Source organism: Heptranchias perlo, chromosome 18 (genome assembly GCF_035084215.1).
Source record: "Heptranchias perlo isolate sHepPer1 chromosome 18, sHepPer1.hap1, whole genome shotgun sequence".
Lineage (NCBI taxonomy): Eukaryota > Metazoa > Chordata > Chondrichthyes > Hexanchiformes > Hexanchidae > Heptranchias > Heptranchias perlo.
The window spans coordinates 13,730,160-13,747,809 of NC_090342.1; the positions used below are offsets into that span (position 1 = coordinate 13,730,160).

At 39.2% G+C, this 17,650-nt stretch overlaps 1 protein-coding gene across 2 annotated transcripts in view; it reads left to right on the forward strand.

Annotated features, from left to right (window-relative positions):
- Positions 1–17,650, forward strand: part of scaf11 (SR-related CTD-associated factor 11) — a 66,419-nt gene that overhangs the window by 32,313 nt on the left and 16,456 nt on the right. The window contains exons 4-11 of one of the 2 annotated variants that reach the window (XM_067999410.1): positions 2,299–2,376; positions 2,624–2,706; positions 4,310–4,365; positions 4,780–4,883; positions 6,626–6,729; positions 7,550–7,669; positions 11,270–11,385; positions 13,340–16,915. In XM_067999410.1, coding sequence (XP_067855511.1) covers positions 2,299–2,376; positions 2,624–2,706; positions 4,310–4,365; positions 4,780–4,883; positions 6,626–6,729; positions 7,550–7,669; positions 11,270–11,385; positions 13,340–16,915 — 4,237 coding nt within the window. The remainder of the gene's footprint in view (positions 1–2,298; positions 2,377–2,623; positions 2,707–4,309; positions 4,366–4,779; positions 4,884–6,625; positions 6,730–7,549; positions 7,670–11,269; positions 11,386–13,339; positions 16,916–17,650) is intronic. The other variant, XM_067999411.1, reaches the window with a different exon arrangement.

Here is a 17,650-nt window from a genome sequence, read left to right on the forward strand (position 1 = left end):
ATTTTAAAGTAATTGGTAGAAGGATTAGAGGAGAGCTGAGGAGAAATTTTTTCACCCAGAGGGCGGTGGGGGTCTGGAACTCACTGCCTGAGAGGGTGGTAGAGGCAGAAACCCTCAACTCATTTAAAAAGTACTTGGATGTGCACTTGAAGTGCCATAACCTACAGGGCTATGGACCAAGTGCTGGAAATTAGGATTAAGATGGTAAAGCTCTTTTTTGGCACGGACACGATGGGCCAAATGGCCGCCTTCTGTGCCGTAACTTTCTATGATTCTATGAACGACACACTAAGAATGTTTGCTTACCTGCAATTCATATTTTTATTTTGGAAATTGTTCTTCTTGGGCCAGCTGAATGTCAGATTTTGCTGTTTTATTCCATTGTAACAATTTTTTAAAAATAGTCATTGAATGGGCTCAGTGTTGAGATGAAGCTCCAAGAAGCATTTAGAGTTTAAGCATGATAAACATGTTTTCACTAAAGACGTTTAATTAGAGTGTACTATAATTGCACCATTAATTAATAATTTTTCTAGGCACATTGCTGCCTGGAGCTGAAGAGGCTTGCATGTTAAATTGCATTCTTGCACTATTCCTATCAAATGTACCACATTTTGATGATAAAGGTCAAAAATATGCAGTTTATGTGCTGTAAATCAGGAAATTTTTGCTGTTGCATTGTGGGATATTTTCACAGAGCACCCAGTGCCTGAAAATTTAAATTACTCATTTTTGTTGTATGTTTGAAGTATAAATTTACCTGATTCCTACTGTGAGATGAGCAATGCTAAACTACAGCAACTGTTTCGCTCTTGCCTATTTTATGAGTCAAATCTCTGAAATAATTTTTGTGTTAAAGTGTTGGGTCCCACAGAATATTTTCTGTGCTAATATTTCCTGATTTGTAGTATTTGTACCACTGATGTCTATTCTTTGCCCCAGGGGTTCTGGCTGAGAGATTGGCAGGGACACTGGGGTGAAGGATGGAGGTCAGTGTGAATGCACATACCATGCATTCCTGCAGTTAAGTGCCAGTGTGAAAACTGAAATATCTTGGTGAATAATGCTGGAGAGAAATTTAGCAGGTAAGCTTCTTTCGGCCTTTACTTTGGCATCCCAATTATGGAGCAGCTGTGCAGCAATAGTGCCATTTTAAATTATGTAACAGCTAGAAAGTTCTGTGCATTTCTACACCACCATATTCTGAATGAAAGCCAAATGCTATGAATAAAAGTTGAGCACATTTTTTTAATGCAAATTACAACTGAAATTCTTAAGGGTTAAAATTATGCCCAAAAGCTGTAGGAAATCCTATAAAAAGCCGGAAGATTAAAATGTGTAGTGCTGGTCACACTCGATTTTCACAGGTGCCAGACAGCAGGCAATACATTGAACTACAATGGTGTATAAATTCCAATTCTAGGTTTACAAGTCATAACTTGCATGAAAGTGCAATTTGTGCAACAAATTTAGTGTTTATTATTCAGGCCTGAAAACTTAGCCTGTATTTGGAATATGACTTAAAAGAGTTAATTAAAAAGGGGACATAAGAGTGCACTTTTTTTTAAGGTTGCATTTTGTCAGATGTCTTCTGCATGCTCTTTAGGGATTGATTTTTTTTTTGCTGTGAAAAGATTTGTATAGACCTGTTGTATTTCAGCTGATGACTCGGATGGAATCTAAATTCCCACTGAAGTGCGTAAAACTGGATTTTTCATTCTAAGCAAATATCGGATGTTGGAAGAACTTTAAATAGAATGGATTAAACCTGTCCATTCACATCAAAGGGACAATGTTGCTAACAAAGGGTTATATTTGAGAAGCATTAACTTTTTTTCCTTTTTCCAGATGTTGCCTGACCACCAAAAATAGATTAATATTCATCTTATTGTTTTTTGTAGGACTTTGCTGTGCATAAAATGACTTCCACATTCACCTACAGTAATTATTTTTTACTGTATATGAAACGCTTTTGAGAAGTTTTTGACGCCTAAGGTGCTATGTATATACAAGTCCAAATCGCTGTCTTTTTTCCATCTCTTTTCCCCGTGCTGTTCCTTCATCCAGCATTCTATGGGAAAGCTCTAAGTACCTAATCACAATGGCAGAGCTGAAATTAGAAAACTGTTGGGAGTCCATAATTTGTAGTTGCATAGTATAGAAAGATTTATCAACTAAAGAATGATTTTCAGACTAAATCAGTTTTATTGGTTGAATGCAATAATTGGATATGCTACATATAGCATAAGAGTAACTCCGAAAATCACTTTTACAAATGGAAGTTTATCTGTTTTACAGAAACTCAGTTACTGTCCTGTAGACCTTAAGTCTTTCAGTGTGGTTTACAAACAAGACAATATACAGAGTAATACAAAGGTAAGGTGTTGTGATACTTACGAAAGTTTTTGTTAATCCAGAAATTCAGTATATACATACATCTAGAATATCCAATATAGAATAAACCTAGGCATAAGATAAAGATGCCATACAGATGAATAGTTATTGAAATAAGACACATGAATAAAATCTTAAATTTTTTGCCCTCAGACTGTGGAACAGGAGAATAAATAATGTTATAAAATGACAGATACCATTTTCTCTTCATTTTTTTCTGACATTTTAGATCCCAGTGAAGCAGAGCTTCAGTCAAAATTCAAGAGAACAGAAGGATGGCAACGTTAAAGGGCATTATCATAATGTCACGAGGTATGTACCTTGAGATCATTTTAATGCACTTTTTATAGTAATTGGTTATAGTTAACCACAAACCTCCCTCTGCATGGGGTAAATGTAAATTTTCTCAATCTGTTGAACCCAAAATATTAAAGTTTGGGCCAAATTTATTGTTTATAACCCACAATCAATGTATCTGGATATCGGTTAGGGTAGAACCAGAATTGGGTAACACAGCAACATTTTTTTTAAAGTAAAATTCTGACACTAGTTTTTATTGGTATTTAAACAGAAGCAGTACTTCAGACATTTTTTGAACATGTTTATTTTGACACTAGTTGTGGATATGCTTTGTAGATATAGTGATGTGTAGTTGCAAAGCTTAATGATTGCATCAAATAGCATAATTTGGCACTGTTTCATTTCATGCATAGTGATTGTGGCATACTGTGCAAGGGCTCGCCCTAATGCACAGTATATATGTAAAAGACGTTGTCCTGACCAGGATAATGTTTCCATTCTTGCCACTCTGCATAGCAGTGCTTGTAATATAATCAGATTCCAAGTGTCCAACTTTGCTTTTCCCTCATTGCTTGTAGTCTCACCGGCAAACAGACGAGTCTCAGCCACAATTCACCTGTCAGTTAAACTCTGGGATTACAGTGTATAAATGTTTTGTTAAGTATACCGTATAATCAGTGGGGGGAAGAGGAAAATCGACAAGTAGAGACACAGTGGCAGGGATAGTTGTAACATTTCCATACTTGAGTTTTGATTTAAGGATCGCAGAGCTGCACAGGAAAACACTGTTTAGTATTGGTACCCAGTGCTTTCACAAAAGTATATGTTTGTGTACATAATTATGTAGGAATTGCAACTTGTTATCTTATAAAGTAAAGATTAGTTGCCAGTTTATTAAAATTAGACACAGGAATTTTTGTAACGCTGTTTCCAGTGATTTAAGGCTACTCTGAATTCATCTTCTACTCTGGGAACTAGTCAGATTGGAAAGTTTTAATGATAGTGCTACTTGTGTGGTCAGGGTGAATGAAATTTGGTTCAATTTGTTTGAAAAATAACTCTGGTTTGCTTGTGGCATTAGGGCAGCTACTATTGTTCCGCACTAATGCTGTCTTCAAATATTGTTCACTTTGAGTTGCTCTGGGTTTGAATTAGGTTCTGTTGCTTAACATTACTTATTCTGTATAGAAAACATTTCCAAGCAGGCTAAGCAACAGGCAGGGTGTTGTGCCATGCCCCACCTAGAGCCATAATGAATACACTGTAAGGTAATTTCCTGTGTCGTTGCAGCTAAAAGTAGTAATTAGAATTCACTAGCACAAGGAAACTTGTAAGGAATCTTACAACACCAGATTATAGTCCAACAATTTTATTTTAAAATTACAAGCTTTCGGAGATTATCTCCTTCGTCAGGACTATAACCTGGTGTTGTAAGATTCCTTACATTTGTCCACCCCAGTCCATCACCGGCATCTCCACATCATGGCTACTATTGACACAAGGAAACTTGGCATAGTTAACAGGGACATCTACGATTGTTCCAAATTAGTCTATAAGATGATGGGAATGTTTTTTAAAAAAACCTTATCCGCTTTATTTCTTTTGCAAATTTCAGAAGAGAAGTTGCCTTGAATAATGGGTTATGCACATGTTCAAAGGAAAAATGTGAAAGTAAGTAATAAATGAGCTTTGTATTGAGAGCATAAGTTGGGAGAAAACAAACATGCTTGGAAAAAGCACAAGCCTTTTGTATTCTCTGGAAAAGTTTTGGATTTTTCCATCAGGCTTTGTGTGGATGCATGTTAAGAGCATAAAATCCAGATGGAGAAACGGTCATTCAACCTATTAAACCTGCTCTATCCAGAATCCATGGATGATCATTCTATCATTGACCTCCCTCCTATCCCTTGCTGTATTTGTTATTATATATAATCCTGGTACTGCAAATGGCCAAATATGCAAAAGCCAAAAAACCTTGAGTTCTACATTATTTTTTTCAAGAAAAGTCCCTCTGATTGTGAATATTCACAATCAAAGACAAGATAATATGCAGCAGAGAAGGCTATTGACATTTTTTTTCTTCAGGACACTGTGCTGGTTGGCAACAAAAAGAATTTTGTGAATTACAAAGCATGCCGATCATGACCTGTGACAAAAGGAACAGGACTTCCAAGAAAAGTAAAAATAAGGTTAGTTATGGAATTGTGTAAAACTTGTCAAATCTTCATAGTAGTAGATAACAGTGTTGTGTTAACATAAGTATTAAATATCTTTTGGGAGATTTGCCAAATACCAAACATTTTGTAAAGCATTTCCAAATTTAAAGAACCCATGTTTCTTTCTTAGTGGTGGGTGAAGTAAAATCTTTAATACATGTAGTGACATAGCCTACTAAGAATCTACCAATTAAAAAATGTCAAGACGCGTTTTTTTAAAAATTTCAGACACTTCAGTTCTCTCACAAGCCACCTATTGAAATACGAGCAAACTAAGCGCATTGCAATTGAATGTTCCTGGCCACCTGCCACCATTTCCTATCCGGTATTTCACACAATCACATGATAGCTTGCAGCTGGGGGGTGTTAGTGTTTTCCAAAGTCAGCTTACAACTACAAATATACTGAATATCCCTGTAAGATTCTTATGACAACATCTTAATACCTCAGTTTCAATTTGTCTTGGTACTTGGATGCACAACACAGGAGCAGTTTGTCAGGACATATTGCTGGGCAAGCATAATTCTGGCTGGCTATTGAATAGCGATAGATGCTGTCAGACAGTTGCATTTGCTAGTTCCAAAAGCCAGTTTTTTTTAATATACTGTAAATAATGCTATTTGCTCAGTGCCATAGTACACATTTTCAGATGCTGTATTGAAATATTTTTGAAAGCTTATTTTTATTTTCAATCTTGGGAAGTGGGCATCGCTGGCAATGCCAGCATTAAATTAATTGCCCATATCTTTGTTGCCATAAGAAAATGGTGGTGGCTGCTGCCTTCTTGAAGTGTTACAGCAATGGTTTGATGCAACATAGTGACTTGCAGGGTTACTTCAGAAGGCAAGCAAGAGTTAACCACGTTGGTGTGGGACTGGAGTCATACATAGGCTAGGCCATGTAAGAATGACTGGTTTCCTTTCCTAAAGGACATTGGTGAACCAGTTGGGTTTTTACAACAATCTGACAGCTGTGTGACAAAGAACTTATAGCACCAGTGAAACAGACCCTCTGTTTCCTTCCCCTTTTTTTTTAAAACAGTGAGTCTATACGTTTGATCTGGAAAAATATGTTCTTAGCATCTCCTTCATTACCATAGTCATATTAAAATGGGTTTTCAGAGCCTCACTCATCCAACTGTGCCACTATTTTCACTGGTTACCATTCCAAATGAGATCCAGCGCACTTAGAAGAAATACATAACCAGGATAATCAATTGTCTGATGTGATTGTATTGCCACAATTTCAGGTAAAAAATTGTCACATTTCACACTGTTGGTGACTGCTGCTTTGCCACAGATTCAGTGCTACTTCCTGCCACCCGCCGTGTTCTAGCAGAACGTTCAGTCAACTGTTCATGTTGTTGACTGGCAGCACAGCTACTCACTTTTTCTATACATGCATGGTGTTTCAGAGCATGCACAGAAGAGGCAAGTTGGTATGCTGTATTGAGCGATTTCAGCCGACGACCAGAAGCAGTGTTTTAACAACTGCTGCGTGAACACCATGGACAGCAACTGAGAAAGTTGACTTCAGCTCAGAAAGGGAGCAGTTGGCACATTGGAGTCTGGGCTCACTATTCATTTTATTTTCTCAAAAGACTGAGACAAAACTAGTTTACTTTGTGTATTTGTACATCTCACTTTATATGTTCCATTAAATCAGCTGCTTTCTTTTCTTAATAAACTTAATAAAGTTATTCTTTGCCTCAATAGGTCAACAGAAAAACATGTTACCAACCGTGTGTGAGGAATGATCTCAATAGTTTCTCTCCGCAGTATGGCAAGTCAGAGATGTCCCCTTCCCAGACTGAAAACTGGTAAATCTCCGTGCTAGCATAAGATTACCCAGCGCATTAAAATTGCAGAACCATAGAGTGAAAGAGAATGGCTCTGCCTGCTAAGGCTTCCGTACACTCTTATTTATGGTGTTTTAATAGTTCAAAACTAGTTTTCCAATATGTTAAGTCTGCTGGTGGTCTGAATTTGCTTCATTTGTACCTTGTAAAGTGGTAGTCAGAGCAACTATGGCAACAACTCCGCACTCGCAGCTGCTTCTAAGCCACAATTTTTTTTCATGTTGGGGGTGGGAACTAGCAAGTAAGGCATGAAGTAGAGAAAGTGTCTGTGTCTGGTGCCTTCAAACTTGTCAAAGCCTTGAGGGAGAAATACTTACACTGTAGGAATAGAAGTCATAAATAATTTTACTGTGCTTTCAAAAACAAAGCTGAAAATAAAGCTTAAAAAGTAAGTCTCTTGCTGTGACTGAGATATTCATTTAATTGTTAGATTGGCCCAATTGGTTTCTGTATAATTTACAGGTTAATCCTTATGACATTTCTAAATCACTGAGACAATCTCGGGTGTGAATGAGAATGCTGTATTTAAAAATGAATGGTCAAGTGTAGGTGGGGAATAAGTAAGTGATGTTGAGAGGGAGTTTATCTTCATATATGGGGTAAAAAAAAGGATCTTTTCACCTAGAAGTAAAATGTGGCAAGTGGTTATTTTAGAGCAAATGTCCAAGGGCGTAAATATAATTTAGCTAGTGTTTCTGCAGCTGGGTGGCAAATCTAAACTATACTAGTGTGAACCCAGAATTCTACATTTAACTCCGAACCTTTTTTTCTGTCTTTGTAGCACAGAGTTTGTTGACGTGTATGAAATTGCACCACTAATCAGACAGAAGAGAAGAGGACCCGATTCACTGAGATTTCCCTGGGGAGCTATTTCCACTGCTCTTACAACGGGAATGTTGAGGTACCGACTCGGGGTGAAGTTAAAGTATAAACTTGAGTCGTGCCTTTTTAAAAATGTGTTGAGCAACTTCTTAACATAAGAAATAGGAGCAGAGCCTGTTCCGCCATTCAGTCAGATCATGGCTGATCTTCGACCTCAACTCCACTTTCCCACCCGATCCCCATATCCCTTGATTCCTTTAGAGACCAAAAATCTATCAATCTCAGTCTTGAATATATTCAATGACTCAGCATCCACAGCTTTCTGGGCTAGAGAATTCCAAAGATTCACAACCCTCTGCATAAAGAAATTCCTCCTCATCTCAGTCATGAACGGCCGACCCCTTATCCTGCGACTATGTCCCCAAGTTCTAGACTCTCTAGCCAGGGGAAACAGTCTCTCAGCATCTACCCTGTCAAGCCTCCTCATAATCTTATATGTTTCAATGAGATCACCTCTCATTCTTCTAAACTCCAGAGAGAATAGGCCCATTCTACTCAACCTCTCCTCATAGGACAACCCTCTCATCCCAGGAATTAATCTAGTGATCCTTCATTACACTGCCTCCAAGGCAAGTATATCCTTGCTTAGATAAGGAAACCAAAAGTGTACGTGGTACTCCAGATGAGGTCTCACTTAAAGCTCTGTACAACTGGAGTAAGACTTCCTTGACTTCCTTGCTCTTGTACTCCAACCCTTTTGCAATAAAGGCCAACATGCCATTTGCTTTCCTAATTGCCTGCTGTACCTACATACTAACTTTTTGTGTTTCTTGTATGAGGACACCCAAGTCTCTCTGAACACCAACATTTAATAGTTTCTCACCATTTAAAAAATATTCTGTTTTTCTATTCTTCCTACCAAAGCAAATAACCTCACATTTCCCCACATTATACACCATCTGCCACCTTCTTGCCCACTCACTTAACCAGTCTATATCCTTTTGCGGGCTCTTTGCGTCCTCCTCAAAGCTTACTTTCCCACCTAGCTTTGTATCGTCAGCAAACTTGGATACTTTACACTCCGTCCCTTCATCTAAGTCATTAATATAGATTGTAAATGGCTGAGGCCCAAGCACCGATCCTTGTGGCACCCCACCAGTTACAGCCTGCCAACCTGAGAATGACCCGTTTATCCCTACTCTCTTTTCTGTCCTTTAACCAATCCTCTATCCATACTAATATATTACCCCCAACCCCATGAGCCCTTACCTTGAGTAACAACCTTTTATGTGGCACCTTATCGAGTGCCTTTTGAAAATCCAAATATACTACATCCACTGGTTCCCCTTTATCTACCCTGCTAGTTCCATCCTCAGAAAACTCTAATAAATGTGTCAAACTAATGTCTTTCTTAACAATTTTTTTTCTTATTGTAGTTTATAAGGATAGCAGCATCAGTTTTAAAAAAAAAAGTATCAACTAGCACCAGTGATATTGTTTATTGGTTAAAACCTTGCTCGTATCAAATATAGTTTAATTTAAGATATTCTTTTAAGGGCTGTCTAACCTTGTCGTCTTCAGAGTATTATGATGGGTACAGAAAAGGAGGAGGCCATTCGGCCCATCATGTCTGTGCCGGCTCTTTGAAAGAGCTATCCAATTAGTCCTTGTTCCCCTGCTCTTTCCCCATAGTCCTGTAAATTTTTTCCCTTCAAGTATTTATCTAATTATCTTTCGAAAGTTACTATTGAATCTGCTTCCACCACCCTTTCAGGCAGTGCATTCCAAATTATTACAACTTGCTGTGTAAAAAAAAAAGCTTCCTCATGTCGCCTCTGGCTCTTTTGCCGATCACCTTAAATCTAGTTGTGTTAATTGGGCAAAACATCAATTGCATTCTATTTTTAATAATACGTTTATTAGTAATTTTTCCAAAACATGTCATGCTAATTTTTCAATCCACCTAGACTCGATCCTCTCAACTAAACAGGCTGCGTCCTGCAAGATTGCTAATCCCTTGCCCAATTGTTAGCATAGCAATTTGCAGGTCTCCTATCTACTTTTTTAAAAAAAATCTCACTATGCAGCACAAACTCAATTTTCCATGCTTTCATATCCATGTTCTTGATTATCTGTAATACAGAGTTTTTGCAGATAGTAAGAGACTAATGGGAATCGGGGCTGTCAACAGCCTTTTTCTTTACTCACCTCTTGTGCACCAGGTGGCCAGATGAGTTGATGCTGGAATAGCTGACTTGTCAGACAATTGTTCAGCTCAAAGCTTCCTCACGTATCCATCCACAACGCTAGCAATTGGACCTGGGTCGTTGAGTCATGCAGAGTAGGAAGGTCCTAGGTTTAGTCCCCAGTCTCTGCTGAGTTAGCTCTTCTCAACAAATGTGGTAGGGCTTACTACAATAGGTCTCAGTGGCCTAGGTTAGGGAGGGGAAAGTGAGCCAGGGCTCCAGCACCTGATCACTATCCTAGGGCCCTTGTACTACTGGAAAGCTGGTAGCAAGGATGATTGAAGCCATGACACTCAATCCATTTAAGAAACAGCTAGATCTTATAAAAGCTTCATCTAGTAATGGGTAGTTACTCGGATTCATATTGTGTGATGAAGGATCTCTTCATCATCTGAACTGATACTTGTGAGTCAGCCAGAAGATTCCATGTACTATTTGAAGAAGAATAGGTGAGTTCTCTCAATATCCTGGCCAATATTTATTCCTTCAACCAACATCACTAAAACAGATTATCTGGTCATTTATCTAATTGCTGTTTGTAGGACCTTGCAATGTACAAATTGGCTGCCGTGTTTCCCTAAATTATAACAGTGACTAAGCTTCAAATGCTGTGAAGTGTATAGGATGCCCTGAGGTCATGAAAAGTGCTATAAAATTCTTGCTTGTACTATTACACAATATGATGATGTTTATAGTGTTTGTTAAACTAGTATACCAAGGATTATTTTTCAGTCCTGTGCCATTTGCCAATCTATCCAGTTGCTAAGTGGCTCTCAGCCTCTTTGAATAATAGAGCCCATTTCTGTTTACCTGCATGACTTTTGCCTCCCACAAACTAAAATATTCTACTTATAATGTTTTTAAGATCATTAATGTTGTATCTTTCTTGAGATCTTTAATAAATGTTCACAAGAACAGGATACCACCGCTTCCCAATGATAATTATCGACCATTTCATATTATCTAACTAATAATCCAATTTGTAGTTTCACCTTCGATCTTGTGAAATTTTGCTTCAGCGAAAAGCCTTCAAATAATGACCATATTAAATACTTTTTGAAAGTCAATATGCTTAATGTCTAACAATTCCAATAATTTTCTTTCACATGACTTACTATTTATAAACCCATGTCTGCATGGATTTCTTGCCTTTACTATTGCTAGATACTATCTTGGGGGAAAATTGCAGGAGGACTATTCAGCAGTTTGGGCCTTTTTATAGGTCTGATTTCTGTTGCTTTGTTACTGATCTTTGTTAGACTTGTGGAAGTGAGGTCATGTGGGTTGCTTTAGATAAATCGAGCGTAGTATTTGGAATTTTATTGGATCTACAGGCACTCAGTATTTGAGCCAGTACAACCCGCTTCCTTTGCTCCACATGTAGAAAAGGTAAAGACAATATTTTGTTGAGATCTTTGTTGATTATTTTACAGATACGGAATGGACTTAATTTCTGTTGAATACGATGAAGCAGCAAACGCTTTCCCTCTGCGAGATCTGATGTCCGGAACTACTTTTCTATCAAACCCACTTGCACTGGGACGCTCTGGTGAGATTCTTATTTCCAACTCAAAGACAACCCCTATCTAGGTACTTTCTGATTTTAAAACCTTTATGGTTTGCACTGTTCAGCAACATTTTTGCTTCAAATTTATATACACAAAATTGGGAGCTTTTTGTTAGAAGCTATTTAAAACCAATTTCCAATTTTTGTTCTTTAGCTGACCATTTTGCTTAAAGTTGTATTGGATTATTTTTACTCTCAACTTCTCCAAATTTTTACCATTAAATGAGGTCATATGTGAAATAGATATTTTTGTAAACTCATTTGCTCCATACCTGCTTTCAATTTTGGAAAATCTGTTCATTCCAATTGAAATGAAAGGATAGTGAAAAATCTCAATTTTTCTGAGCTTGTTAAATGCCCTAAAGTCTTTGTAATTACGGTTTTAATTGTAAAATAAAATGGCCCGATTTCTCTAAAACCATGTCCTGTGAATACTTGATATACTGCTTCCCACCAAATGGGACAGTTGAAGCATAACTACAAGTAGAGGATGAGATTCACTCAACTGCAGGCTTCAAACGTTGGTGGCAGGTTTACTGACCGCTATCTGGATGTAAAGTGACAGAAACCTTGATTAAGTTTAAGAACGGTAGACCAGCCATAAAGGCTATTTTCACTGTAACTGGAAAGAGGCACAGTAAGTTGTATATAGGGAGTATGGTTTATTCATTTCCAGATTACATACACAATCTTGTTTTCCATTAACAATGTCTTTATTAGTTTAAAGTTGCCATCCACCTCTTGAGTAAAAGGACTTGACTTGCATTTATATAGCACCATACCACATCTTTCAAACTTTTCAAAGTGTTTTGCATAGAATGCATTATTTTGAAGTGAAGTGGCTCTTAAGTAGACAAACGTGACAGCCGTTTTGTGCCATGCACAGCAAAATTCCACACATTGAAACGAGAGGAATGGCCAAAGGAGGTTAAAGGAGGAATGTAGGCGAGAACACACAGATAACTCCCTGCTCCTCTTCAAATAGTGCCATGCGATCTTAGTGCCTACCTAAAAAGGCAGATGATACCTCAATTTAACATCTCATCCATATAACCACATATCTGATGGTGTAGCGCACTCTCTGTACTGTACTAGAGTTTTACCCTAGATTATGGGCTAAAGTATTAATTTGCTACTTAAATCCGCAGTCTTCTGACCCAGAGACAAACGGGCTAGCAACTCTCCCAAGTGAACAGTCGTGTTCAGGGAGCAAATTAACAAAATTAGATAAATAAGCATTACTGTACTAATTATTCATTTGTTTAGGAGGGCTGGAGGCTGTCATGCATTAGCAAATGGTCCTTTCATCTTTAGGATATGGGTTCTGTTATCCAGCATATATTGATAGGGTTTCTTCGCTATACATTTGTCCTACGTGAAATAAGTTTGAAAAGTTTCAATCCAGTTCCCAGTGTGCATGTTCTTACAGCACAAAGCTGCCTTTAAATTGGTAATCTCACTCATACAAAGATGGCTAGTGTGAGAAAGAAAACTGTCACATTTATGTAGTGGGAATGCTCTCCTGAGATTGAGTTTGAACTGAACTGACGGGTAGAGTAGAGCGCCTTATCTATCATTTACTATATCTAAACTGGAGAGTTTGAAGTAGAAATGTGTTTTATTTCTTAGTATTGATGTCCCATGCTATGATGAGTGCAATTTTTCACCCCCCCCACCCCCCCCCCCCAACCCTAGTTGTTTGAAACTCTCCTTAGGCATTGAGTAGGGAAGGAGGAAGAGAACTTTGGGGAATTATTTATAAAACCAGCTGAAAAGTTTCCTTTTTTTAAAAAAAAGTTTTAAAGAACTGCAGACATTCAGCAAATGGACATTTTCTTAATTTATATAATAGCTTTCAGTAAAGGAATGATATTGTGGCTTGTAATGTTTCCATCAGGAGACGTTTATTGATTGAATACTATTTATTTTTATCTAGTTCATTTTCCTGGCAAGAAGTGTGCAGGCACCAGAGGAGGTGGAGAGAAAAAGAATACGTCTGGAGCATCAGGAAGTACTAATGCAGGAAATTCTGAAACTTCGCAAGGCAGAAGAAGATCAATGCGTATCAGCAAAGCAGAAAAATTAGACAAATCTGCCAGCTCACCTCAAAGGCCTCAGTCAAGCTCAGGCACCTCAGTTCCTAAGACATCTCCAGAATATGCAAGAACTCCACCAAAAAGGGCTGGAAAGCAAAAGGCAAAAAGGAAATTGGAGAATGAACAAAGTAAAATTCCCTCTGATAAAAAGAAAACCAGAGTGACTCGTAGTTCCTATAAGAAAACTAGTTCTAGTAGTTCAGACCCAAACGATAGTCCTTTTGTCAGTGAAACTGAATCTCAACCTCAAGCACCTCTCTGCAATGAAGAGCTATTGACAAATCTCGATAATAGTGATGCAAGCCATTCATCAGCTAATGATTGTGGTGAACGCATTACCTCAGTGGAGAAGGATAATGAGGAAGAAGATATTGAAAAGGAACATGATCGTGTAGAAAATAAAAACTCTTGTTCTCTCAGTGAAGAAGACTGTGTACCAATCACTGACCAGATTAATAGTGAAGACTCAGGAAACTCAAATCTTCCACCAGCTACTGATGATGAAAATTGTGGAAGCTGTGTGCAACATAACTCAGGAAACTCAGCTGAACACAGTGACAAAGAAATTATTGAAAAGGAGCAAGATAGTTCGAAAGATGAAATTTATTCTCCCAGCGAAGATATAACTTGTACCGATATAACTAATAGTGATAAAGACATTGGTGACATAAAATATCCTGAAAGTCCATCAATTGAAGATAGTGATGAGATGGAAAATAAGGCACTTGTGGAAGATCAAAATTCTGAACAGAATAAAAAGGTAGAATTTACAGAAACCAGGGACAATCCTGAACAAGTATCTGCTTCTGAGGATGATGCTGGAAGGCAGTCACCTGTTGAAAGTCCAGGAACATGTATTGAAGGTAACCACCCCAAGAGTAAAATGTCATTGGAGAGTACCAATTCTGAGCAATTTAAAGAAACACAATCTGTGGGAGTTGAGGACAGTCTAGGTGAAGTAAACCGTATATCTGATTGTAAAAGTGATACTGGTAGAGAGTCAGCTGTTGAAATTCCTGGAAAATTCATGGATGATAGTGACCTGATGAGTGAAATGTCTTTAGAGAATATCCAACCTGAGCAGTTTAAAGAAATGGGATCTCTAGAAATTTTAAGCGCTGAGAAAACATTTGATTGTAAAAGTGGTATTGGCCAGCAGTATGCTGAAACTCCCGAAAGGTTTATGGAGGATAACAACCTGAAGAGTGAAATAGCCTCAGAGAATATGAAACCGGAGCAATTTGAGATGGGTTCTATGGAAGTTTTAAGTGTACCTGAACAAATACCTGATTGTAAAATTCGTTTTGGCCAGCAGTCATCAATTGAAAACCCTGGAAAGTTCATGGAGAATAACAACTTGAAGAGTGAGATGGGCTCTGGGAATATCAAACCTGAGCAGCTTGAGATGGACCTGAGGGGAGTTTTAAGTAAAACTGATCAAACATCTGATTGTAAAAGTGGTATTGGTCAGCAGTCATCTATTGAAAGTCCTGGAAAACTTATGGAGGATAAAAGCCTGAAAAATGAAGTAACCTTAGATGCACCTGACCACATTCAGGTGGCACACGAAGCCTCTGTAGATAAGAGGGCCAAATCTGAGTTGTTTCTTGATAGGACCTGCAGTAGTAGTGCTGAGGACTTTAATGTAGACAACAATGAGGTAGTGGCTATGGAATGTGATTCACCTATCAATGACCACCAAATGTCTGAAGCTGAACTTGAATCTCGAAAAAATTCAAAAGAAAATAAAGAAATAAATTCTTCTTTATCCTTTGGTTCTAATCATGAGGTACTGCTGCCAGATGCCTCTGTTGAAATTATCAATAAAGAAAACAAAGAGGAAGGACCTCCTGAAAGTGAACTTAAGAAAAGGTTAGAACAGAAAGAAAAAGATGTACCACGTCGCAAATCTAGATTCCATGCAGCATCCACAACTTGGTCTCCAGAAAGGGAAAGAAAACGTGAAGTTAAGAGATCTAGGTCCAGGTCTCGGGGGCGTTCCGGCTCCCGGTCTCGTGGGCGGTCCAGCTCCCGGTCTCGTGGGCGGTCCGGCTCCCGGTCTCGGGGGCGGTCCAGCTCCCGGTCTCGGGGAAGGTCCGGCTCCCGGTCTCGTGGGCGTTCCGGCTCCCAGTCTCGTGGGCGATCCGGCTCCCGGTCACGGGGAAGGTCCGGCTCCCGGTCACGGGGAAGGTCCGGCTCCCGGTCACGGGGAAGGTCCGGCTCCCGGTCACGGGGAAGGTCCGGCTCCCGGTCACGGGGAAGGTCCGGCTCCCGGTCACGGGGAAGGTCCGGCTCCCGGTCACGGGGAAGGTCCGGCTCCCGGTCACGGGGAAGGTCCGGCTCCCGGTCACGGGGAAGGTCCGGCTCCCGGTCACGGGGCAGGTCCGGCTCCCGGTCACGGGGAAGGTCCAGGTCCCGGTCACGGGGAAGGTCCAGGTCATGGTGTAAAGACCATCATAGTCACTCAGACAGGCCTGCACAGGAAAGAAATCGTTCAAAAGGAGATGATAGTGACCGAAGCAACCAAGCTTCTCCATCCTCTAGAAAAAGATCCATGTCTCCTAGTAGAGAGAGAGACAAGGAAGAACTTTCAAGTGAAACTGAGAAAAAGGAAGCTGAAGCGGACAGAGGAAGAAAAAGTCGACAACGCTCCAGGTCAAGATCTAGATCCAGAAAAAGATATCATTCTGGAGACAAAGAGGACAAACCTAGTTTTTCTCCAGGGAGAAGAGACAGAAACATTGATGAAAGCTGGAGAAATACTCGAGGAAAAGATAGATCCAGAATGACTGATCGGGAAAGGCCAAGAGGATATGATCGATTCAGAAAAGATAGTAGGGGTAGAGAATTCCAACAAACCACCAGGTACCCAGATGAGCAGCCAACTGTAGATACTAATGAGTATTTAAATGACAGGAATCCTGAATGGGTATCGGAACAATTGCAGACATCATCTGATGTGACGATGAGAGAAAATGAATACAGGAACGATGCCAAATGGGAAGAAAATAGATATGAAAGGGATGATTCTTGGACTAATAGGAACTTTGGCCCTGGTTGGAAGCGTGGTCGTGGACGTTTTCGGGGAGGCCTCTTTCACGGTGACCAAAGTGAAATGCCATGGCAGAACCGAAGGTCAAATTTCTCAGGCGAGCAAAATAATTCAGGGAAATACCAAGGAACTGGACCCCGCAGATATAATGACCATCAACCTAACAGATGGAGAGGTGATTCAAATGTATCCTCTGACGTCCGCGATCGTTCTGGATGGTCATCTTTCTCCAGTTGGAATGCGAGGAAAACTCTGCCAGCAGATGTCCAAAATTACTACGCCAATAGGGGAAGGCCGTCTTCAGGCACACAGTCAAGCTGGCGGGGGCAAGAGGAGGAACAGTACCAGACTTCATCAGAGCAAGGTATGTATTTTTGTTGTCCATTCCTTTTCGAAAATTTTCAGAAACCTTTTGAAAAGCCGTGTGGAGCTGGTTATTGTCATGACTGCTGAATTATACTTCAAGAGTAAGTGTTGCCTTTTGCCTCTAAAAATGAAGATTGTACCAAACATAGTATTTAAAACTGAGCAAGAAGAAAAAGAAAATTGAAACCCAATAACTTACTTTCTACAAAGGGCAATGCCATTTCTTTCCTATAGTTTTTAGTGACTGTAGTAGATTGCAATGTTTTTTTAATTCTGACGGCAAAATATTGCCTTTACTGTGCAGTCACTACCACTAATTGTAACTGGTGAAGCCTTCAATCAAGGAATCAAATCCATGTTTAAAAATCCCACAATACCAAAAAGGAATATTGCTAACTCTAACAGATGGGCACTACAGTGTTATAGAAACTGAATTCTTTTAAAGAAAGGAATATGCTGAGAGCACATATTGTTTGAGTAAACTGTTAAAATGGTTTTCCTTTCAGTAGCGTACCATAGGTGGAAAAGGTGGCTAGTTTGACTGTTCAGCCTACCTTCTACATCATACAGAATCAATAGAATGGTTACAGCACAGAAGGAGGCCATTCGGCCCATAGAGCCCATGCTGGCTCTTTGTAAGAGCAATCCAATTCCCCCACTCTTTTTCCCCCCATAGCCCTGCACATTTTTTCCCTTCAAGTATTTACCCAATTCCTTTTTGAAAGCCACAATT